The 25,722-nt window shown below is 50.7% G+C and overlaps 1 protein-coding gene across 3 annotated transcripts in view; it reads left to right on the top strand.

Annotated features, from left to right (window-relative positions):
• ATRNL1 (attractin like 1) overlaps positions 1–25,722 on the top strand; it is a 767,569-nt gene that overhangs the window by 411,825 nt on the left and 330,022 nt on the right. For all 3 annotated transcript variants that reach the window (XR_013214392.1, XM_077257919.1, XM_077257920.1), the window contains exon 24: positions 2,899–3,056. Coding sequence is in view for 2 of the 3 variants with exons in the window: in XM_077257919.1 (XP_077114034.1) it covers positions 2,899–3,056 (158 nt within the window). In the remaining variant the exon portion in view is untranslated. The remainder of the gene's footprint in view (positions 1–2,898; positions 3,057–25,722) is intronic.

The raw sequence follows: 25,722 nt of genomic DNA, 5'->3' as shown, positions 1-25,722 counted from the left end.
TTAATAAAGTGCGCAGACGTTGTAGCGAGATTAATGCAGGAAGTGACAATCGGGGAGGATCGGCGGCTCGGAGGGCGACGTCTGCTGCAAACATCCCAAGGTCACATATAGGTCATCATCTTCCTGAAGCTCGTCCTAGACGTGGCGGTACGGCGCGCGCTGTAATCGTGCGGTGATATCATTACATGTACACGGACCCTCGCCGCTGACACTGTGCGTCCAAAGATGAAGAAAACATATAAGTATGCAGTTATAAATGGCCAGGGAGTTTGTGTTTCCGGATCCTATGCAGACCTATGCATCTCCATGGTAACAGACTGCAAACAACCCCTGTGTAGTCAGAGCCGTCACTAACAGTGCGCTCTCACCGTCCTGCACTTCATGTGAGGGCTGATCGGAGGCAGAACCTCATAGGTTGTAGTGTTACCGTGGTTACGCATTGTTCTGTATAAGAGCTGAACACACTAAACAATACAGTTATTTTAGGTAAAACTTAAGGGGAAACAAATGTGATCAGGCTGCAGCAAGGAGGTGTCAGGAATAATGGATGACGCTTGCACTCCAGTCTCATCCAGAGCTGCAATAACACTTTATACACTCCAGTCACATCCAAAGCTGCAATAACACTTCTTGTACTCCAGTCGCATTCAGAGCTGCAATAACACTTCATACACTCCAGTCACATCCAAAGCTGCAATAATGCTTCTTGTACTCCAGTCACTTTCAGAGCTGCAATAACGCTTTATACACTCCAGTCACATTCAGAGCTGCAATAACACTCCAGTCACATCCAGAGCTACAATAATGCTTCATGCACTCCAGTCACATCCAGAGGCTACAACACCATTAACAAGAGGCTCCACTAACCAAACAACACCATGAAGACCAAGGAGATTTCCAAACAACACCATGAAGATCAAAGAGATTTTCACACAACACCACAAAGACCAAAGAGATCTCCAAACAACACCATGAAAACCAAGGAGATCTTCACACACCACCAACAAGACCAAGGAGATCTCCAAACAACACCATGAAAACCAAGGAGATCTTCACACACCACCAACAAGACCAAGGAGATCTCCAAACAACACCATGAAAACCAAGGAGATCTTCACACACCACCAACAAGACCAAGGAGATCTCCAAACAACACCATGAAGACCAAGGAGATCTCCACACACCACCAACAGGACCAAGGAGATCTCCAAACAACACCATGAAGACCAAGGAGATCTCCACACAACGCCACGAAGACTAAGGAGATCACCACACAACACCACGAAGACCAAGGAGATCTCCACACAACACCACAAAGACCAAAGAGATCTAAACACAGCATCACGAAGGCCAAGGAGATCTACAAACAACACCACGAAGACCAAGAATGACCGAATGACCTATCACGATTAAGAGTTAGTGTAGCTCGAAACGCGTTGTCCGTTATCATGTTTTTTAAACTTTTCCTTTTCATGTTTTAATTTACTAATAAATGGGATTTTTATGACTTTTGCGGTTGCTGGATTTTCCCATTTTTTTCAAGACTCCCCAAATGTATGGCGGGAGGTGCTGTAGTGAGGCGAGACCAAAATTTATGGTAGCTTTTTGGCCACCAAGATTAGCACTATATCTGGCGCCAACCAACACAGCTCATCATTCCAATAACACCATCCCCACAGAGAAACACGGCGGTGGCAGCATCATGCTGTGGGAAGGTTTTTCAGTAGCAGGGACAGTGAAAATGATCTGAGTCAAGGAGAAGGATGATGCAAAATACAGGAATATTCAGTGATTTGAGACTGGGACGGAGGTTCACCTTCCAACAAGACAATGACCCAAAGCCTACTGCTAAAGCGACTCTCGAGTAGTGTAAGGGGAAACGTGGAAATGTTCTGGAGCGGCCGAGTCACAGCCCAGACCTTAATCCACTGGAGAATCTGTAGTCAGTTGTGAAGATCACTGTTCACTAGAGCAGTTTTGCATTGAGGAATAAGCAAAAATCCCTGTGGTCAGATGTGGAAAGCTCAGAGACTTATCCATATAATAGTGGCGTGGAACTGTAATTGCCACAAAAGGAGGCTCTGCAAAGTACTAGGGGTGTGAATATTTTTACACACTGAAGTTTTTTATTTTGTCCTAATTGTTGTTTGCTTTACAATAAAAAGACAATGTTCACAGTTATCGGCATGTTCTTTACACGAACTGATGCAAATCTGCAAAAAAATCCAGATTGTTAGGTAGCAAAACACAAAAAATGCCAAGGGAGGTGAATACTTCCTCAAGCCACGCTAACTCCTCTCTAGTCCCATCCTGGTCGGTATAACGTCATAGTGCGGTCAGTATAACGTCATAGTGCGGTTGGTATAATGTCACAGCATAGTCAGTATGATGCCATTGAGCGATTGGTGTAACGTTATAGTGAGGTCGATATAACGTCATAGTGCGGCAAGTATATAACGTCACAACGTGGTCGGTATAACGTCACACCGCGGCTAGTATAAGGTCACGGTGCGGTCGTATAACGTCATAGTGCAGTCGGTATAATGCCATTGAGCAATTGGTATAATGTCATAGTGAGGTCGATATAACTTCATAGTGCGGTTGGTATAATGTCACAGTGTGGCAAGTATATAACGTCACCATAAGTATATAACGCCATAGAGCGATCCGTATATCGTCACGGCGTGGTCAGTATAACGTCAGTGCGGTCAGTATAACGCCATCGAACGATCCATATAATGTCACGGCGTGGTTGGTTTAATGTCACGGTGCGGTCAGTATAACGTCATAGTGCGGTCAGTATAACGCCATCGAGCGAGCGGTATAACGTCACGGCCACAGCTGGTATAACTAACGCCGTGCCGCGGATCATCTAACGCTTCTGTCATCTTCTTGCAGCCGGCACCATCTCCGGAGAGGAGGTTCCGCTCGTGGCCAAGTCTCACATCAAGGAATATCGCGACAGTTTCTCCTGCGAGAAGTTTAATTTCCGGAGTAACCCAAACATCACCTTCTACGTCTACGTCAGCAACTTCTCGTGGCCAATCAAAATCCAGGTCAGTCCCTGCCCCCATGAGCTGCAGCCCACCAGTGTCCGTGACCCGACCGTGTGCACACACTCTGTGCCAAATCCACCGAAGGAAAGCAGTCCCATGTAAATACAGCTCTGTATAATGCAAAGCTCTGATTCAGTTTGTCAGTAAGATCTCTGCTTGCAGTCAGTGAATTGAAATCTCCGTTGTTTGTATGAGGGTGATAATGTCCAGAGGGGATTTTGTCACAGTGTGTCAGATACATGGGGCGTTGGTGAGGGATTTGTGCCGCAGACACATTGTGACAAACCTGGGCGCTTAGAGACCAGAAGATCGAGATATGTTTTTAGGATTTTGTGTTTATCATCACTTCTTGCTGACAGTGAATGGGAACACTTGACGTCCAGTCTGAGCAGCAGCACAGTCTGGACTTCTCACAGCTGACGGTTTGTTACAGTGTAGAAGTATTAGGTCTGGAGAGGTTTTCAGTCATTTGCTGTCATAAGTTCATGTTTCCATTCAGTGACAATAACCAGAGATACTGAACATAGAGGAACTGTAAAGTGAGTCTTAGAAATTTGCAGTAAAAGAGGATGATGTGAAGATACAGCGAGTGGTCCCCGGGGTCCCTGGTGGGTGCAGTGTACATGGGTGCTGATCCGCGTCTGTTTGTGTCTCCGCACAGTTCCGCCGCCGCTTTTCCTCCATGTTTTGCTCCTATTTACCGCTCTCACCGCTGCAGCATCAATCAGGAGGCACCGGATCAGCACCAGCACTGACCCAGCGCGCGTCCGTGTCCTCAGCGACTAGTTCATCAGTCTGAGTGGATTCCTGGCTCTGTCCCCCCATCGCCGGTGCCGCTCTGTCCCCCCATCGCCGATGCTTCTCTGTCCCCCCATCACCCGTGCCCCTCTGTCCCCCCATCGCCAGTGCCGCTCTGTCCCCCCATCACCCATGCTGCTCTGTCCCCCCATCACCCGTGCTGCTCTGTCCCCAATCACCGGTGCTGCTCTGTCCCCAAATCACCCATGCTGCTCTGTCCCCCCATCGCCGCTGCCGCTCTGTCCCCCCATCACCCGTGCCGCTCTGTCCCCCCATCACCCGTGCCGCTCTGTCCCCCCATCACCCGTGCTGCTCTGTCCCCCCATCACCCGTGCTGCTCTGTCCCCCCATCACCCGTGCTGCTCTGTCCCCCCATCACCCGTGCTGCTCTGTCCCCCCATCACCCGTGCTGCTCTGTCCCCCCATCGCCGCTGCCGCTCTGTCCCCCCATCACCCGTGCTGCTCTGTCCCCCCATCACCCGTGCTGCTCTGTCCCCCCATCACCCGTGCTGCTCTGTCCCCCCATCACCCGTGCTGCTCTGTCCCCCCATCACCCGTGCTGCTCTGTCCCCCCATCGCCAGTGCCCCTCTGTCCCCCCATCGCCAGTGCCGCTCTGTCCCCCCATCACCCATGCTGCTCTGTCCCCCCATCACCCGTGCTGCTCTGTCCCCCATCACCGGTGCTGCTCTGTCCCCAAATCACCCATGCTGCTCTGTCCCCCCATCGCCGCTGCCGCTCTGTCCCCCCATCACCCGTGCTGCTCTGTCCCCCCATCACCCGTGCTGCTCTGTCCCCCCATCACCCGTGCTGCTCTGTCCCCCCATCACCTGTGCTGCTCTGTCCCCCCATCACCGGTGCTGCTCTGTCCCCCATCACCCGTGCTGCTCTGTCCCCCCATCGCCGGTGCCGCTCTGTTCCCCCCCATCGCCGGTGCCGCTCTGTTCCCCCCCATCGCCGGTGCCGCTCTGTTCCCCCCCATCGCCGGTGCCGCTCTGTTCCTCCCCATCGCCGGTGCCGCTGCCGCTCTGTTCCCCCCCATCGCCGGTGCCGCTCTGTTCCCCCCCATCGCCGGTGCCGCTCTGTTCCCCCCCATCGCCGGTGCCGCTGCCGCTCTGTTCCCCCCCATCGCCGGTGCCGCTCTGTTCCCCCCCATCGCCGGTGCCGCTCTGTTCCCCCCCATCGCCGGTGCCGCTCTGTTCCCCCCCATCGCCGGTGCCGCTCTGTTCCCCCCCATCGCCGGTGCTGCTCTATTCCCCCATCGCCGGTGCCACGGTGTCTCTCCTCATAGGTGTTTATTAGATGGAGGCGCTTCATCCTGAGGCAACAATTTTCCATAATAGGAATGATCGGGTGGTAATCGGCATTAGTGGTCGCCCGACGCTTGCTCAGTGGTCACATGATCGAGGTCTCCAGTTGCTTGCTCATTGGTCACATGATCGCTGTTGCTCACTGCTTGCTCATTGGTCACATGATCGGGGTAAATCGCCACTTGCTCATTGGTCACATTATCCCTGTTGCTCGCTGCTTCCTCATTGGTCACATGGTTGCTGTCACTCGCTGATTCCTCAGTGGTCACATGATCGCTTTTACCCGCCGCTTACTCATTGGTCACATAGTTACATAGTTATTAAGGTTGAAGGAAGACTGTAAGTCCATCTAGTTCACCCCATAGCCTAACCTAACATGCCCTAACATGTTGATCCAGGGGAAGGCAAAAAAAACCCATGTGGTAAGAGTAACTCCACCATGGGGAAAAAATTCCTTCCCGACTCCACATACGGCAATCAGACTAGTTCCCTGGATCAACGCCTTATCAAGGAATCTAGTGTATATACCCTGTAACATTATACTTTTCCAGAAAGGCATCCAGTCCCCTCTTAAATTTAAGTAATGAATCCCTCATTACAACATCATACGGCAGAGAGTTCCATAGTCTCACTGCTCTTACAGTAAAGAATCCGCGTCTGTTATTATGCTTAAACCTTCTTTCCTCCAGACGTAGAGGATGCCCCCTTGTCCCTGTCACCGGTCTATGATTAAAAAGATCATCAGAAAGGTCTTTGTACTGTCCCCTCATATATTTATACATTAAAATAAGATCACCCCTTAGTCTTCGTTTTTCCAAGTGTAATAACCTATCTTGGTATTGCAGACCCCCCAGTCCTCTAATAACCTTGGTCGCTCTTCTCTGCACCCGCTCCAGTTCAGCTATGTCTTTCTTATACACCGGAGACCAGAACTGTGCACAGTATTCTAAGTGTGGTCGCACTAGTGACTTGTATAGAGGTAAAATTATGTTCTCCTCATGAGCATCTATGCCTCTTTTACTGCATCCCATTATTTTATTTGCCTTAGTAGCAGCTGCCTGACACTGGCCACTGAATATGAGTTTGTCATCCACCCATACACCCAGGTCTTTTTCATTGACGGTTTTGCCCAGAGTTTTAGAATTAAGCACATAGTTATACATCTTATTACTTCTACCCAAGTGCATGACCTTACATTTATCCCCATTAAAGCTCATTTGCCATTTATCAGCCCAAGCTTGTAGTTTACATAAATCATCCTGTAATATAAAATTGTCCTCCCCTGTATTGATTACCCTGCAGAGTTTAGTGTCATCTGCAAATATTCAAATTCTACTCTGAATGCCCCCTACAAGGTCATTAATAAATATGTTAAAAAGAAGAGGGCCCAATACTGACCCCATGATCGCTTTTACCCGCCGCTTGCTCATTGGTCACATGATCATGGTCACCAGCTGCTTCCTCATTGGTCACGTGATCGTAGTCACTTGCTCATCGGTCACATGATCGCGGTCGCTCGCTGCTTGCTAATTGGTCACATGATTGCACTCGCTCGCCGCTTGCTCATTGGTCACATGATTGCGGTCTCCTGTCGCTTGCTCAGTGGTCACATGATCGCAGTCTCCTGCCGCTTGCTCAGTGGTCACATGATCGCAGTCACTCGCCGCTTGCTCAGTGGTCACATGATCGCAGTCGCCCGCCGCTTGCTCAGCGGTCACATGATTGCGGTCACTCGACACTTACTCAGTGGTCACATGAAAAGCAGTCTCCCGCCGTTTGCTCAGTGGTCACATGATCGTGGTCTCCTGTCGCTTGCTCGTCACATGATCGCAGTCGCTTGCTCAGTGTCCACATGATCACAGTTTCTCGCCTCTTGCTCAGTTGTAACATGATCACAGTCACTTGCCTCTTGCTCAGTGGTCACATGATTGAAGTCGATCACCACCTTCTCAGTGGTCACATGATCGAAGTCGCTCGCCGCTTGCTCAGTGGTCACTTGACCGCAGTCGCTCGCTGATTGCTCAGTGGTCACATGATCACAGTCGCTCACCGCTTGCTCAGTTGTCACATGATCGCAGTCTCCCGCCGCTTGCTCAGTGGTCACATGATCGCAGTCGCTCGCCACTTACTCAGTGGTCACATGATCGCTGTCTCCCACTGCTTGCTCAGTGGTCACATGATCGTGGTTTCCTGCTGCTTGCTCAGTGGTCATAAGATTGCAGTCGCTCGCCACTTACTCAGTGGTCACATGAAAGCAGTCTCCCGCCGTTTGCTCAGTGGTCACATGATCGTGGTCTCCTGTCACTTGCTCGTCACATGATCGCAGTCGCTTGCTCAGTGTCCACATGATCACAGTTGCTCGCCTCTTGCTCAGTTGTAACATGATCACAGTCACTTGCCTCTTGCTCAGTGGTCACATGATTGAAGTCGATCACCACCTTCTCAGTGGTCACATGATCGAAGTCGCTCGCCGCTTGCTCAGTGGTCACTTAACCGCAGTCGCTCGCCGATTGCTCAGTGGTCACATGATCGCAGTCGCTCACTGCTTGCTCAGTTGTTACATGATCGCAGTCGCTCACTGCTTGCTCAGTGGTCACATGATCACAGTCGCTCGCCTCTTGCTCAGTGGTCACATGATCGCAGTCGCTCGCCACTTACTCAGTGGTCACATGATCGCTGTCTCCCACTGCTTGCTCAGTGGTCACATGATCGCGGTCTCCCACTGCTTGCTCAGTGGTCACATGATCGTGGTCTCCTGCCACTTGCTCAGTGGTCACATGATTGCAGTCGCTTGCCACTTACTCAGTGGTCACATGATCACGGTCTCCCGCCGCTTGCTCAGTGGTCACATGATCGTGGTCTCCTCCCGCTTGCTTGTCACATGATCGCAGTCGCTCGCCGCTTGCTCAGTGGTCACAAGATCGCGGTTTCTCGCCGCTTGCTCAGTGGCCACATGATCACAGTCGCTCGCCTCTTGCTCAGTGGTCACATGATCACAGTTGCTCGCCTCTTGCTCAGTTGTAACATGATCAGTCGCTCGCCTCTTGCTCAGTGGTCACATGATTGAAGTCGATCACCACCTTCTCAGTGGTCACATGATCGCAGTCGCTCGCCGCTTGCTCACGGGTCACATGATCGCACTCGTTCACCGATTGCTCAGTGGTCACATGATCGCAGTCACTCGCCGCTTGCTCATTGGTCACATGATCGCAGTTTCCCGCCGCTTGCTCAGTGGTCACATGATCGCAGCCGCTCGCCGCTTGCTCAGTGGTTACTTGATCGCAGTCGCTCGCCGCTTGCTCAGTGGTCACATGATCGCAGCCGCTTGCTCAGTGGTCACATGATCGCAGCCGCTCGCCGCTTGCTCAGTGGTCACATGATCGCAGCCGCTCGCCGCTTGGTCAGTGGTCACATAATCGCAGCCGCTCGTCGCTTGCTCAGTGGTCACATGATCGCAGCCGCTCGCCGCTTGCTCAGTGGTTACATGATCGCAGTCGCTCGCCACTTGCTCAGTGGTCACATGATCGCAGTCTCCTGCCACTTGCGTCCTTGTATCTGTAGATATCCCTTCTTCGGTTCAGACTCGGCAGGTTTTCTACTAGCTGCAGTCCCTGGATCGCCGCCATCTTCTCTGCCACCTGGCACCGGTCCCATTACCCTTCCCCCATTGTGTGGTTTGAGTCCATAAACCCAAAGTCTTCCCGGAATCTGCCCCGGCGCCCGGAGCTCACATGGCCGTCATCAGTATTCACCATACACACCCGGCGGCGGATCGCGTCTCTGTTACGGGGGGGAGTTGGCCGCCATCGCTCTTCCCTTATACTATGTCATAAATTAGCTCTTCTTCCAGAATGACCGGAGCAGAAATTCCCCGGAGACGCCGACATTACCGGGCTTTCATTATTTAATTTGTGGACGCGGCTAATAAATGTCTCCGGGATAAAATGCAAAATTGTGATCAGCGGAAAAAATTGATGGGCGCCAAAGTGTCAGAACATTTACCCCAGAAAATCAGAAATCCTGGGTGCGGGTGTCTGGTCCTGGGACACCGGCTGAGAACCACTATGGCCCCTTACCGCCCCACAGGGGGTGTCAGCTCTCCTACAGACCTGCTCCTGAACCAGGAGGCGCAGGATGAGATGCGGTTATCTGTGGGTCCTGAGGTGGTCTATGTGTGGTCTGCTGGCCGGCAGACTATGCTGTATGAGAATTTCTTGGGGAGCATTATTTGGGGGCCTTGGCTGGACCCCTCCCCCGCAGTCGCCCCCTTGTGAGCGTCTCGTTGATAACTGACGGTTTGCAGTGATCGCTCTTTGCCGCTCATCATCCTAAGAGCCGCAATAAATCCATCGCCGTCTGGTTCTCGCTGATGTCAGCACTTGGCCGCCGCGGCCCCTCCGGGAGCTCTCGTGTCAGTCACCTTGGGACGGACATCTGTCACTGTCCTGCACCTGAGCTACAGCAGAGGGAACACTGCAATCATCATCATCATCAATGTCATCATCCTGACATCACCCCCCATTACTACAGATTCCCGGGATTGTCTGTCCTCACTCTGACACTGAACCTGTCAAAGACTGAATCCCTCCCGTTTCCTCCTCCACTAACCGACCTATGCCCGATATTGTCATCACCATGTGTGGTTCCACCATTACTCCTCAGCAGCATGCCCGCTGTCTTAGGCTTATATTTGATAGAGAACCTTCCTTTATTCCCCACATCCAATCACTCACTGATGTCACTTGCACCTAAAAAACATCTCCAGAATCCAACCTTTTCTCATCCTTGATAAAGCAAAAACTCTGACTGTCGCTCTTATTCATTCACATCTGAACTATTGCAACTCTCTACTGATCGCTCTCCCTCTTACTAAACTCTCTCCTCTCCAATCTGTCCTGAATGTGGCAGCCAGGGTTGTATTTCTGTCCAGCCACATCACCGATGCCTCCACCCTGTGCCAGTGATTACACTGGTTACCCGTCCACTACCAAGTTCAATATTAACTTATCACTCTCACCCTCAAAGATCTCCTCAGTTCTGCACCACCCTACCCATCCTCTCCACAGTGCTGCACCACCCTACATCTCCTCATCTGTCTACCACCCTACCTGTCCTCTCCACAATGCTGCACCGTCCTACATCTCCTCATCTCTACCACCTACCCGTCCTTCCACAGTGCTGCACCGGCCTTCATCTCCTCCTCATCTCTGTCTACCACCCTATCCGTCCTCTCCACAGTGCTGCACATCCCTATATCTCCTCATCATCTCTGTCTACCATCCTACCTGTCCTTTCCACAGTGCTGCACACCCTACATCTCCTCATCTGTCTACCACCCTACCCGTCCTCTCCACAGTGCTACACCATCCTACATCTTCTCATCTTTGCCTACCACCCTGCCCATCCTCTCCACAGTGCTGCACCACCCTACATATCCTCCTCATCTCTCTGTACTATCTTACCCATCCTCTCCACAGTGCTCCTACATCTCCTCCTCATCTCTGTCTACCACCTACCCATCCTCTCCACAGTGCTGCACCACCCTACATCTCCTCATCTTTGCCTACCACCCTACCCGTCCTCTCCACAGTGCTGCACCACCCTACATCTCCTCCTCATCTCTACCACCCTACCCGTCTTCACCACAGTGCTGCACCGCCCTACATCTCCTCCTGATCTGTCTACCATCCTACCTGTCCTTTCCACAGTGCTGCACCACCCTACATCTCCTCCTCATCTGTCTACCACCCTACCCGTCCTCTCCACAGTGCTGCACCACCCTACATCTCCTCCTCATATGTCTACCACCCTACCCGTCCTCTCCACAGTGCTACACCATCCTACATCTCCTCATCTTTGCCTACCACCCTACCCGTCCTCTCCACAGTGCTGCACCACCCTATATCTCCTCCTCATCTCTACCACCCTACCCGTCTTCACCACAGTGCTGCACCGCCCTACATCTCCTCCTGATCTGTCTACCATCCTACCTGTCCTTTCCACAGTGCTGCACCACCCTACATCTCCTCCTCATCTGTCTACCACCCTACCCGTCCTCTCCACAGTGCTACACCATCCTACATCTCCTCATCTTTGCCTACTACCCTACCCATCCTCTCCACAGTGCTGCACCACCCTACATCTCCTCCTCATCTGTCTACTATCCTACCCATCCTCTCCACAGTGCTGCACCACCCTACATCTCCTCCTCATCTCTGTCTACTATCCTACCCGTCCTCTCCACAGTGCTGCACCCACCCTACATCTCCTCCTCATCTCTGCCTACCACCCTACCCATCCTCTCCACAGTGCTGCACCACCCTACATCTCCTCCTCATCTCTGTCTACTATCCTACCCGTCCTCTCCACAGTGCTGCACCGCCCTACATTTCCTCATCTCTGTCTACCACCTACCTGTCCTCTCTCTTTCAACCTGCATGTGGTTTCTGTTCTGCTAATTACCTAAAATTAACATCCTCGATAATCCACTTCTGTCTCCAGGACTTCTCATGTGCTGCACCAGTTTTCTAGAATGCACTACTCAGGACTATCCAGTTAATTCTCAGTACCCTGTTTCAAGCTTGCCCTAAAACACCTTTCTTTAGACTGGCCGAGTAGTGCACTAATCTCACTAACGCTCCGCTCGTCTCTTTCACACTCAGCAGCACTTTGTACTGTACACACGCTGGCCAATGACTGGGTCATGCCGCATTATGTGATGCTCCTATTTATTATCCCGATGGCCGGTCCTTACACGTTGACACTTGTTATTTTTACCAGAACCTGAAATCTGCACGATCTGTGACCGGATAAGGATATCCGCCATATGACACTAATCCGATGCGGTGGTCTAAGACTTAGGTTACATTTAAAGGGCCTTTGTCAACACAGAACGACTGTTCACACCGAGCGCAGGTGCTCGGGGCATTATGGCAGCCAATTATTTATATACAGAGGCTTTCCTTTGTATTTTAGGCACAAAAAAAATATTTATTTTCATCTTTTACACTTTGAACATTAGAAAAAGGAAAATGGACCAATGCAAAAGTTTGGGCACCCTGCATGCTTGGTAACTAGTAGCACCTCCTTTTGAAAGTATCACAGCTTGTAAACGCTTTTTGTAGCCAGACAGGCTTGTTTAGATGTTCTTTTTCATACTTCTGACTCTGAATTTTATGGTCAGAACGCAGGAGAGGTTTTCTTCTGATGTCTCTTCCATGATGGCCATATTTCTGCAGGTGTCTGAACAGTAGAACAATGTACCACCGCTGCAGTGTCTGCTAAATCTTTCTGTAGGCCTTCTGCAGTCAAGCGGGTGTTCTGATTTCCCTCTCTAGCAATCCTACGAGTAGTTCTCATTGAAATTTTGCTTGGTCTTCCATACCTTATCCTGACCTGGCCACTGTTCCTGGTAACTGACATTTCTTAATAATATTAATAATTATAATAATAATTATAATAATAATAATTATTATTATTATTAATAATTACATTTTGAACTAAGGAAAGGGCAACTTGAAAACGCTTTGCTATCTTCTTATAGCCTTCTCCTGCTTTGTGGCCTCCACCATTTCCATTCTCCGATTGCTTTGTGGCCTCCACCATTTCCATTCTCCGAGTGCTCGGCACCTGATTAGAAGAACCCATGGCTGCTGGTTTTGGCACAAGGTTAGAGGAGGCTGGCTTTTTATAAAGGTGGGAAATTTGCATCACCTGGCCTTTCCTAACGATGATGGTGAACAAACCATAACCCGAACAGGGTAATTAAGATCTGAAACCTTGGTCAAACTTACCTGAGCGCACAAATCTACAAGGTCACAAACTTTTGCATCGGCCCACTTTACTTTTTCTAATTTTTAAAATGTAAAATATATATGTATATTTTTGTTAAAAATACAAAGGAAATGTCATGTGTAACTTTAGGCCTTTTAGATCATTTCATCTTCAACCAGGGGTGCCCAAACTTTTACATGTCACTGAACACCTCCCACCTGATTGTTTCCCTGTATCTCCTCCTCTTTGATTGACAGCTGCGGCTTCATAGAGCCAGAGAAAGGCGGAGCTAGAGGGTAATAATCAGGTTGTCACGCCTCCTTCTCTGCTGCAGATCCGCGGGCGCCCACACCTCCTCCTCTGCTGCAGATCCGCGGGCGCCCACGCCTCCTTCTCTGCTGCAGATCCGCGGGCGCCCACACCTCCTCCTCTGCTGCAGATCCGCGGGCGCCCACACCTCCTCCTCTGCTGCAGATCCGCGGGCGCCCACACCTCCTCCTCTGCTGCAGATCCGCGGGCGCCCACGCCTCCTTCTCTGCTGCAGATCCGTGTGCGCCCAGCCTCCTCCTCTGCTGCAGATCCGCGGGCGCCCACACCTCCTCCTCTGCTGCAGGTCCGCGGGCGCCCACGCCTCCTCCTCTGCTGCAGATCCGCGGGCGCCCACGCCTCCTCCTCTGCTGCAGGTCCGCAGGTCCGCGGGCGCCCACGCCTCCTCCTCTGCTGCAGGTCCGCGGGCGCCCACGCCTCCTTCTCTGCTGCAGATCCGAGTGCGCCCAGCCTCCTCCTCTGCTGCAGATCCGCCGGCGCCCACGCCTCCTTCTCAGAGACGATGATTTGTGGATTAAATCCGCGCTGTCGCAATGATACAGATTCAGATATAATGATGGTGGTTTATTCACTGCGTTACGAGGTCGATCTGACCCTTCATCAGGATAAAACCGCAGGGACTTACAGACATGACGTGATACACTCAAAAACGGGCGCGAAAAGGAACTGCTGACATGTGACGTCCCTGTATCATTGTGGCAGCGCGGATGTAATCCACAAATGATCCTTTACTAGAGATCTACACTTCCACATTGCAGGGAATCTTCTGGGTAACGAGATCCACTTATCAGCCACGAGCCAGAGTGATGGTGAGAGATCAGCGCATGTACCGTCATGGAGGCTCCGGCCCCCCGGGCAGCGCTGGAGGGTCCTGTGCTCCCCCAGAGTGCCGCAGCTCAGGCTGGTTATCGGATAACAGTTATCCCCCTGGGATTCATCACCCTTCATGGTAATGCTGACTGACCCCCGTCTCACAGTGCGCTGCCCCTCCAGGCCGCACAGACTTGTTTTAGGAGAGGATTACAGCTTTAGTGTAAAAGCCAGAAAGATGAGCGGAAAAGTGCAGGATGAAGACGATGTGTTTGATGGATGATGATGATGATGAAGAAGATTATGGTGATTGATGGATGATGATGACAATGGTGATTGATGGATGATGAAGACAATGGTGATTGATGGGTGGTGATTGATGGATGATGAAGACAATGGTGATTGATGGGTGGTGATTGATGGATGATGATAACAATGGTGATTGATGGATGATGATGGCAATGGTGATTGATGGGTGATGAAGATAACAATGGTAATTGATGGATGATGATGACGATTGATGATTGGCTGCAGCTCCTCCTTTGTTCAGCGGATGCTTTGCTCCCTTGATCCTCTTGGTTTTGATCTGCAGCATTAACCTTCTTGCTGCTCTGGATGTGACCAGAGTATTATAGGGGCATCACACACATTCCTGTACTGTGCAGACCCTGGAGCAGCAGGGGCTGTGCTGACGTGTGAGGTCTTGTGGGGTCCGCGTGTCGCACCCGTATCTCACTGTAGTGGTGACCTGGGTGGGTAACACAGAATCACCCTGGCGGCCCCCACAATTTTGTCCGGGCAGAATGGACACAATGTATGGAATATATACACCCTCCATACGTGTACATTGGGGGGCCGCCACGGGGGGGGAGGGGGGCGATTATAAGAGCATGGCAGAACCAAAGACTCTGTGAATCCGGCGCTATATAAGAAAAGTGACTGCTGCTCCTGACTGATTGTGACCGCGTTATTCGGCCATTGTAGTAGTGAAGGCTCCGAGGTCGCGTCACAAGGGCCACAACGTACCCAGCCATCCACAGCCTCACAGTATTGTGTCCTGGAAGTCAGGAGGATGGGAGCCCTATGGATCCTGCCTTCATCCAGGGTTATAGCATCTGTTCTCCTCTAGTCACACCCGGAGCTGCAGCCGCAGTTCTGTCATGTCAGGATTTTATCCATCAGAAAGAGCCGACAATACTTCAGTCATGTTGAACCAGAGTTAAAGTGGATCACTAACTTATAGAACTTTTCATTCCTCAGTGATGAAGTTCTCGATTCCGTCGTGACCTGCGCTGCATCCTGTGACCGATGTGGCTCGTCCCCACACAGCGTCACGTTCCTCGGTCCCCGCTCAGTGTTACGTTCCTTGGTCCCTGCACAGCTGTCACATACCCTGGTCCCCACTCAGCGTCACCTTCCTCAGTCCCCACGCAACGTCATCTTCCTCAGTCCCCACGCAGCATCACCTTCCTCAGTCCCCACGCAGCATCACCTTCCTCAGGCCCCACGCAGCATCACCTTCCTCAGGCCCCACGCAGCGTCACGATCCTCGGTCCCCGCGCAGCATTACGTTCCTCGGTCCCTGTGCAGCTGTCATGTTCCTCGCTCCCTGCTCAGCTGTCACCTTCCTAAGTCCCCACGCAGCGTCACGTTCCCCAGTCCCCACGCAGCGTCACGTTCATCAGTCCCCACGCAGCGTCACGTTCCTGTCTCCACGCAGCGTCACGTTCTTCAGTCTCCACGCAGCATCACATTCCTCAGTCCCCACGCAGCGTCACGTTCTTCAGTCTCCACGCAGCGTCACGTTCCTCAGTCCCCATGCAGTGTCACATTCCTCAGTCCCCATGCAGCGTCACATTCCTCAGTCCCCACATTCCTCAGTCCCCACGCAGTGTCACGTTCCTCGGTCCCCACGCAGCGTCACGTTCCTCGGTCCCCACGCAGCGTCACGTTCCTCAGTCCCCACGTTCCTCAGTCCCCACGCAGTGTCACATTCCTCAGTCTCCACGCAGCGTCACGTTCTTCAGTCCCCACGCAGCGTCACGTTCTTCAGTCTCCACGCAGCGTCACGTTCCTCAGTCTCCACGCAGCGTCACGTTCCTCATTCTCCACGCAGCGTCACGTTCTTCAGTCCCCACGCAGCGTCACGTTCTTCAGTCTCCACGCAGCGTCACGTTCCTCAGTCCCCACGCAGCGTCACGTTCCTCAGTCCCCACGCAGCGTCACGTTCCTCAGTCCCCACGCAGCGTCACGTTCCTCAGTCTCCACGCAGCGTCACGTTCTTCAGTCCCCACGCAGCGTCACGTTCTTCAGTCTCCACGCAGTGTCACGTTCCTCAGTCTCCATGCAGCGTCACGTTCCTCAGTCTCCATGCAGCGTCACGTTCCTCAGTCCCCACGCAGCGTCACGTTCTTCAGTCCCCACGCAGCGTCTCGTTCCTCAGTCCCCACACAGCGTCACATTCCTCAGTCCCCACAGTCCTCAGTCCCCTGTTATGGTCTGGTGATTAAGGAGCGACATGCGACTAGCTCTGAGCAGGTGGTAACTATACCGACCGCAGTTCCTAATCTTAACACAGACACTAGCAGTAGCCGTGGGATGTTCCTGTCACTCCCTAGACACCTCGTCACAGCCGGAGATCTAGCTACCCCTAAAGGTAGAAACAGGAAAGCTATCTTGCCTCAGAGAAAATCCCCAAAGGATAGGACAGGACAGCCCCCCACAAATAATGACTGTGAGAGGAGAAGGAAATGACATACGTAGTATGAAACAAGATTTAGCAAAGGAGGCCACTACTAGCTAGACTAAACTGTGCGGTCAGTAATAAAAACTAGAAAAAGTCCACCACAGAGAAATGCAAAAATCTCCACACCTGACTAAAGGTGTGGAGGGCAAACTCTGCTGCCCAGAGCTTCCAGCTTAGCTAAATAGATCCATACTGATAAGCTGGACAAATGAGCAAAACATAGAAAATGCCAAACAACAAAGTCCACAACAAGTGAACTGCAAAAAGACAAGCAAGGACTTAGCTTTGCTGAAATGGTCAGAGTGGCAGGGAAATCCTCAGAGAGCCATGACTCCAAGCTCAACAATTGACAACTGGCATTGAATTAGGAATAAGGCCAGACTAATATAGCCGAGCCAGAAAGACGATCAGTGAGAACAGCTGCTGATGCTAAATCCAAGAAGCAGCCATACCACTCAAAACCACAGGAGGGAGCCCAAGAGCAGAATTCACAAAAATGCTACTTATAACCACCGGAGGGAGCCCAAGAGCGGAATTCACAACAGTACCCCCCCCCTTGAGGAGGGGTCACCGAACCCTCACCAGAGCCCCCAGGCCGATCAGGACGAGCCAAATGGAAAGCACGAACCAAATCAGCGGCATGGACATCGGAGGCAACCACCCAAGAATTATCCTCCTGGCCATAACCCTTCCACTTGACAAGATACTGAAGCCTCCGCCTCGAAAAACGAGAATCCAAAATTTTCTCAACCACATATTCCATCTCCCCTTCATCCAACACCGGGGCAGGAGGATCAACAGATGGAACAACGGGTACCACATATCTCCGCAACAAAGATCTATGGAAAACATTGTGGATGGCAAAAGAGGCTGGAAGGGCCAAACGAAAAGACACTGGATTGATAATCTCAGAAATCTTATAAGGACCAATAAACCGAGGCTTAAACTTAGGGGAAGAAACCTTCATAGGAACATGACGAGAGGATAACCAGACCAAATCCCCCACACGAAGCCGAGGACCAACACACCGACGGCGGTTAGCAAAACGCTGAGCCTTTTCCTGGGACAATGTCAAATTGTCTACCACATGAGTCCAAATCTGCTGCAACCTGTCCACCACAGAATCTACACCAGGACAGTCAGAAGGCTCAACCTGCCCTGAAGAAAATCGAGGATGGAAACCAAAATTACAAAAAAAATGTGAAACCAAAGTAGCCGAACTGGCCCGATTATTAAGGGCAAACTCGGCCAACGGCAAGAAAGCCACCCAATCATCCTGATCAGCAGACACAAAGCATCTCAAATAGGTTTCCAAGGTTTGATTAGTTCGCTCAGTTTGGCCATTTGTCTGAGGATGGAACGCCGAAGAAAAAGATAAATTAATGCCCATCTTCGCACAAAAGGCCCGCCAAAACCTGGAAACAAACTGGGAACCTCTGTCAGACACAATATTCTCTGGAAGCCATGCAAACGAACCACATGCTGAAAAAATAATGGAACCAAATCAGAGGAGGAAGGCAATTTAGGCAAAGGTACCAAATGGACCATTTTAGAGAACCGGTCACAAACCACCCAGATAACAGACATCCTCTCGGACACAGGAAGATCCGAAATAAAATCCATGGAAATATGCGTCCAAGGCCTCTCAGGGACTGGCAAAGGCAAAAGCAACCCACTAGCGCGGGAACAGCAAGGCTTAGCCCGGGCACAAGTTCCACAGGACTGCACAAAAGAACGCACATCCCGCGACAAGGAAGGCCACTAAAAGGACCTAGCAACCAAATCTCTGGTACCAAAAATCCCAGGATGACCGTCCAACACAGAACAATGGACCTCAGAAATTACCTTACTTGTCCATCTATCAGGAACAAACAGCTTCCCCACAGGACAGCGGTCAGGTTTATCAGCCTGAAATTCCTGAAGCACCCGCCGCAAATCAGGGGAGATGGCAGACAGAATCATCCCTTCCCTAAGAATGCCAACCGGCTCAAGGACTCCAGGAGAATCAGGCAAAAAACTCCTAGAGAGGGCATCAGCCTTAACATTCTTAGATCCTGGAAGATATGAGACCACAAAATCAAAACGGGAGAAAAACAGGGACCACCGAGCCTGTCTAGGGTTCAGCCGCTTGGCCGACTCGAGGTAAATCAGATTCTTATGATCGGTCAAGACCACAATGCGGTGCTTGGCTCCCTCAAGCCAATGTCGCCACTCCTCAAATGCCCACTTCATAGCCAACAACTCCCGATTGCCGACATCATAATTGCGTTCCGCAGGCGAAAACTTTCGGGAAAAGAAGGCACATGGCTTCATCAAGGAACCATCAGAATTCCTCTGTGACAAAACGGCTCCTGCCCCAATCTCAGAAGCGTCAACCTCAACCTGAAATGGAAGAGAAACATCCGGCTGACGCAAGACAGGGGCAGAAGTAAATCGGCGTTTAAGCTCCTGAAAGGCCTCAACCGCCTCAGAGGACCAATTCGCCACATCAGCGCCCTTCTTCGTCAAATCGGTCAGGGGTTTAACCACACTAGAGAAGTTGGCAATGAAAAGGCGATAAAAATTAGCAAAGCCCAAAAATTTCTGAAGGCTCTTCACAGATGTGGGTTGAATCCAGTCATGAATGGCTTGGACCTTAACAGGATCCATTTCTATAGACGAAGGAGAAAAAATAAACCCCAAAAAAGAGACCTTCTGAACTCCAAATAGGCACTTAGACCTCTTCACAAATAGAGCATTATCACGAAGGATCTGGAATACCATCCTGACCTGCTTCACATGAGACTCCCAATCATCGGAAAAAATCAAAATATCATCCAAACACACAATCAAGAATTTATCAAGATAATTGCGGAAAATGTCATGCATAAAGGACTGAAATACAGAAGGAGCATTAGAAAGCCCGAAAGGCATCACCAGGTATTCAAAATGGCCTTCGGGCGTATTAAATGCAGTTTTCCATTCGTCACCCTGTTTAATACGAACAAGATTATATGCCCCTCGAAGGTCAATCTTGGTAAACCAACTAGCCCCCTTAATCCGAGCAAACAAATCAGAGAGCAAAGGTAAAGGGTATTGGAATTTGACCGTGATCTTATTAAGAAGGCGATAATCAATACAGGGTCTCAAGGAGCCATCCTTCTTGGCAACAAAAAAGAATCCCGCTCCCAATGGTGACGAAGACGGCCGAATTTGCCCCTTCTCCAAGGACTCCTTAACATAACTCTGCATGGCGGCATGCTCTGGCACAGACAGATTGAAAAGTCGGCCCTTAGGGAACTTACAGCCAGGAATCAAGTCAATAGCACAATCACAGTCCCTATGCGGAGGAAGGGAACTGGACTTGGGCTCATCAAATACATCCTGGAAATCTGACAAAAATTCAGGAACATCAGAAGAGGGGGAAGAGGAAATTGACATTAAAGGAACGTCACTATGTACCCCTTGACAACCCCAACTAGTCACAGACATTGATTTCCAATCCAGCACAGGATTGTGCACTTGTAACCATGGAAAACCCAGTACAACAACATCATGTAAATTATGCAACACCAGAAAACGACAATCTTCCTGATGTGCTGGAGCCATGCACATAGTCAGCTGAGTCCAATACTGAGGTTTATTCTTGGCCAACGGTGTAGCATCAATACCCCTTAAGGGTATGGGACTCTGCAAAGGCTGCAAAGAAAAACCACAGCGCCTGGCGAATTCTAAGTCCATTAAGTTCAGGGCAGCGCCCGAATCCACAAATGCCATGACAGAAAAAGATGACAATGAGCAAATCAGGGTCACAGACAGGAGAAACTTAGGCTGTACAGTACTAATGGTAACAGATCTAGCGACCCTCTTAATACGCTTAGGGCAATCAGAGATAGTATGAGCAGAATCCCCACAGTAAAAACACAGCCCATTCTGACGTCTGTATCCCCTCTGTTCCGCTCTAGTCAAAATCATATCACATTGCATGGGCTCAGGACTCTGCTCCGAGGACGCTGCCATATGGTGCACCACTTTGCTTTTGCGCAGGCGCCGATCAATCTGAATGGCCAGAGACATAGACTCGCTCAAACCAACAGGCGTGGGGAACCCCACCATAACATCCTTAAGGGCTTCAGAAAGACCCTTTCTGAAAATTGCTGCCAGAGCGTCCTCATTCCATTTAGTGAGCACCAACCATTTTCTAAATTTCTGGCAGTATAATTCTGCCGCTTCCTGACCCTGACACAGGGCCAACAGTGTTTTCTCAGCATGCTCTACAGAGTTAGGTTCATCATACAATAATCCGAGCGATTGAAAAAATGCATCTACATTAAGCAATGCCGGATCCCCTGACTCAAGGGAGAATGCCCAGTCCTGAGGGTCACCACGCAGCAGAGAAATAACTATTTTTACTTGCTGAATGGGGTCACCAGAGGAACGGGGTTTCAGAGCAAAAAACAATTTGCAGTTATTTTTAAAGTTCAGAAACTTAGATCTATCCCCGTAAAACAAATCCGGAGTAGGAATTCTAGGCTCTAAGGCCGGAGTCTGAACAACATAATCTTGAATACTCTGTACTCTTGCAGCAAGCTGATCCACACGAGAAAACAACCCATGAACATCCATGCCCGCATCCAAATCCTGAATCACCCAGAGATTGAGGAAGGAAAAAAACAAAACAGACTAAAGAAAAAAAAAATGGCTCAGAACTCTTTTTCTTTTCCTTCTTTTGAGATGCATTCAGCTCATTTTTGGCCAGTTGTACTGTTATGGTCTGGTGATTAAGGAGCGACATGCGACTAGCTCTGAGCAGGTGGTGACTATACCGACCGCAGTTCCTAATCTTAACACAGACACTAGCAGTAGCCGTGGGATGTTCCTGTCACTCCCTAGACACCTCGTCACAGCCGGAGATCTAGCTACCCCTAAAGGTAGAAACAGGAAAGCTATCTTGCCTCAGAGAAAATCCCCAAAGGATAGGACAGCCCCCCACAAATAATGACTGTGAGAGGAGAAGGAAATGACATACGTAGTATGAAATAAGATTTAGCAAAGGAGGCCACTACTAGCTAGACAGAATTAGTACAGGACAGAAAACTGTGCGGTCAGTAATAAAAACTAGAAAAAGTCCACCGCAGAGAAATGCAAAAATCTCCACACCTGACTAAAGGTGTGGAGGGCAAACTCTGCTGCCCAGAGCTTCCAGCTTAGCTAAATAGATACATACTGATAAGCTGGACAAATGAGCAAAACATAGAAAATGCCAAACAAAGTCCACAACAAGTGAACTGCAAAAAGACAAGCAAGGACTTAGCTTTGCTGAAATGGTCAGAGTGGCAGGGAAATCCTCAGAGAGCCATGACTCCAAGCTCAACAATTGACAACTGGCATTGAATTAGGAATAAGGCCAGACTAATATAGCCGAGCCAGAAAGACGATCAGTGAGAACAGCTGCTGATGCTAAATCCAAGAAGCAGCCATACCACTCAAAACCACAGGAGGGAGCCCAAGAGCGGAATTCACAACAGTCCCCACGCAGTGTCACGTTCCTCAGTCTCCACGCAGCGTCACGTTCTTCAGTCCACACGCAGCGTCACGTTCTTCAGTCTCCACGCAGTGTCACGTTCCTCAGTCTCCACGCAGGGTCACGTTCTTCAGTCCCCACGCAGCGTCACGTTCTTCAGTCCCCACGCAGCGTCACGTTCTTCAGTCTCCACGCAGCGTCACGTTCCCCAGTCCCCACGCAGCGTCACTTTCCTCAGTCCCCATGCAGTGTCACGTTCTTCAGTCCCCACGCAGCGTCACGTTCCTCAGTCCCCACGCAGCGTCTCATTCCTCAGTCCCCACGCAGCGTCACATTCCTCAGTCCCCACGCAGCATCACGTTCCTCAGTCCCCACGTTCCTCAGTCCCCACGCAGTGTCAGTTCCTCGGTCCCCACGTTCCTCAGTCCCCACGCAGTGTTACGTTCCTCAGTCCCCACGCAGCGTCACGTTCCTCAGTCCCCACGCAGCGTCACGTTCCTCAGTCCCCATGCAGCGTCACGTTCCTCAGTCCCCACATTCCTCAGTCCCCACGCAGCGTCACGTTCCTCAGTCCCCACGCAGCGTCACGTTCCTCAGTCCCCACGCAGCGTCACGTTCCTCAGTCCCCACGCAGCGTCACGTTCCTCAGTCCCCACGCAGCGTCACGTTCCTCAGTCCCCACGCAGCGTCACGTTCCTCAGTCCCCACGCAGCGTCACGTTCCTCAGTCCCCACGCAGCGTCACGTTCCTCAGTCCCCACGCAGCGTCACGTTCCTCAGTCCCCACGCTGCGTCACGTTCCTCAGTCCCCACGCAGCGTCACATTCTTCAGTCTCCACGCAGCGTCACGTTCCTCAGTCCCCACGCAGCGTCACGTTCTTCAGTCCCCACGCAGCGTCACGTTCTTCAGTCCCCACGCAGCGTCACGTTCCTCAGTCCCCACGCAGCGTCTCGTTCCTCAGTCCCCACGCAGCGTCACATTCCTCAGTCCCCACATTCCTCAGTCCCCACGCAGTGTCACGTTCCTCGGTTCCCACGTTCCTCAGTCCCCACGCAGTGTCACGTTCCTCAGTCCCCACGTTTCTCAGTCCCCACGCAGCGTCACGTTCCTCAGTCCCCACGTTCCTCAGTCCCCATGCAGTGTCAGTTCCTCGGTCCCCACGTTCCTCAGTCCCCACGCAGTGTCACGTTCCTCAGTCCCCACGCAGTGTTACGTTCCTCAGTCCCCACGCAGCGTCCTGTTCCTCAGTCCCCATGCAGCGTCACGTTCCTCAGTCCCCACGTTCCTCAGTTCCCACGCAGCATCACGTTCCTCAGTCCCCATGCAGCGTCACGTTCCTCAGTCCCCCGCAGCGTCACGTTCCTCAGTCCCCACGCAGCGTCACATTCCTCAGTCCCCACGCAGCGTCACGTTCCTCAGTCCCCACGCAGCGTCACGTTCCTCAGTCCCCACGTTCCTCAGTCCCCACGCAGCGTCACGTTCCTCAGTCCCCATGCAGCGTCACGTTCCTCAGTCCCCCGCAGTGTCACATTCCTCAGTCCCCACGCAGCGTCACGTTCCTCAGTCCCCACGCAGCGTCACGTTCCTCAGTCCCCACACAGCGTCACGTTCCTCAGTCCCCACGCAGCGTCACTTTCCGCCGTCCCTGAACTTTCTATGTAATGTTATCTGGGAAGAGTCTGCTCTTTGTGGTCAGTAATCCGGTAACATCCATCCGAGCCACGATCGCTCATGAGCGTCCCCCGAGACTGCGGCAGACACCCGAACCCTGACACTACATATACACATCTCGTCATGGTGTATATTTACATCCCACCACTGTCACGCGCACCGCAAGAGTCTGTAGTCACATAGCAATCTGCAGCGACACACACAGAGGAACGCAATGAGAAAAATCTATCACAGGTGCATCTCACAATATTACAATATCTCCAAAAGTGAATTTATTTTAGTTCTTCAATAAAAAAAGTGAACCTCATATATTCTATAGAGCCATTACACACAGAGCGATCTCTTTCACGTGTTCATTTCTGTTAATGTTGATGATTATGGATTACAGCCAATGAAAACCCCAAAGTCATTATCTCAGTAAATTAGAATACTTTATAACACCAGCTTGAAAAATGATTGTAATATCTAAAATGTTCCCTACTGAAATGTGTGATGGAAATATATAACATATAGATCTCACTTGCATATATACTCCTATATAATTATATATACTCATGTATACTCATATATCCACAGCTAACATATACACTATAATCAATTGCTTAAAATGGCTGACATAAACTGATATAAGCCAGACAGACTGTTCGGGACTTCCAGTCAAAAGCGGAACAGCACCAGATGTATTAAATGGTGATCAGATTTCTCAACTTGTCCTAGATGCAGAGCTACATTTTAGTTGCTTAATCAGCATTCATATGTGCAATAATCACAATATTCCATATATATTTAGATAACCAATAACAGAGGAGCTAGACAATATGGTAATTAACTAACCACCCCTAACCACCTCCTTTCTATATGCAATTATAAAATCATGTATGTATAATAAATCAGTTTTGGTGGAATGTTATTGTCACAATGGTGTGCAGTCTCATTCTCAACCAAACCAAGCCAAAACATCTTTCCACCGCCAGGCATCTTCGCCTCCAGTGCTCTCTACTCATGCCCGACAATGTCACCATCTCCAGATGCACAGTCCTCAACCCGTTCACTTTACTCCCACTCCCAAGGGGGGATACAGATATGGACCCTCAGATCAAAATCTGCATGATACCTTCCGCAGGGATCTGGATTTGCTCCGGACGGATGACCATGATTGCTTCAGCATCATGCTACCGGAAAAAGCAGGAATACCCAAGGTGGCAGAAGAGCCACTGACCAACCCAGAGTTGATCCTCTACGTGGATGACTCCAGATTTGCAGATGATGAAGGAAGATTCCACATGGGATGTGCAGTGACCAGCAATCAAGAGATCCTGTGGTACAGAAGTCTGCCTCCTAGTCTGTCAGCCCGGGAAGCAGAACTGATAGCATTCACGAAGGTCTTCCAGATGGCAGAAGACAAGACTGCGAACATATATACCGATTCAAGGTACTCGCATGGCATAGCACACGACTTTGGACCCATCTGGGCTGCAAGAGACTTCATCACAGCAAGCGGAACAACCATGAAGCATCATGGAGCCATCAAGGACCTGCTGAACGCACTCCAACTTCCAAAAATGGTGGCAGTACTAAAAGTCAAAGCACATGGAAAATTGAACACAGTAGAGGCATGGGGCAACAACATGGTGGATATGGCATCCAAAGAAGCAGCCAAAGGAAGACAATACGGAGAGGTGGAAGAGGTCGTAGAGCCCGGACGGCTACTACATGGCAACTGAGGACAA

The sequence above is a fragment of the Ranitomeya variabilis genome, chromosome 4 (assembly GCF_051348905.1).
Source record: "Ranitomeya variabilis isolate aRanVar5 chromosome 4, aRanVar5.hap1, whole genome shotgun sequence".
Classification (NCBI taxonomy): domain Eukaryota; kingdom Metazoa; phylum Chordata; class Amphibia; order Anura; family Dendrobatidae; genus Ranitomeya; species Ranitomeya variabilis.
The sequence above is the reverse complement of the archived record's forward strand: the minus strand, read 5'-3'. Positions and strand labels throughout refer to the sequence as shown.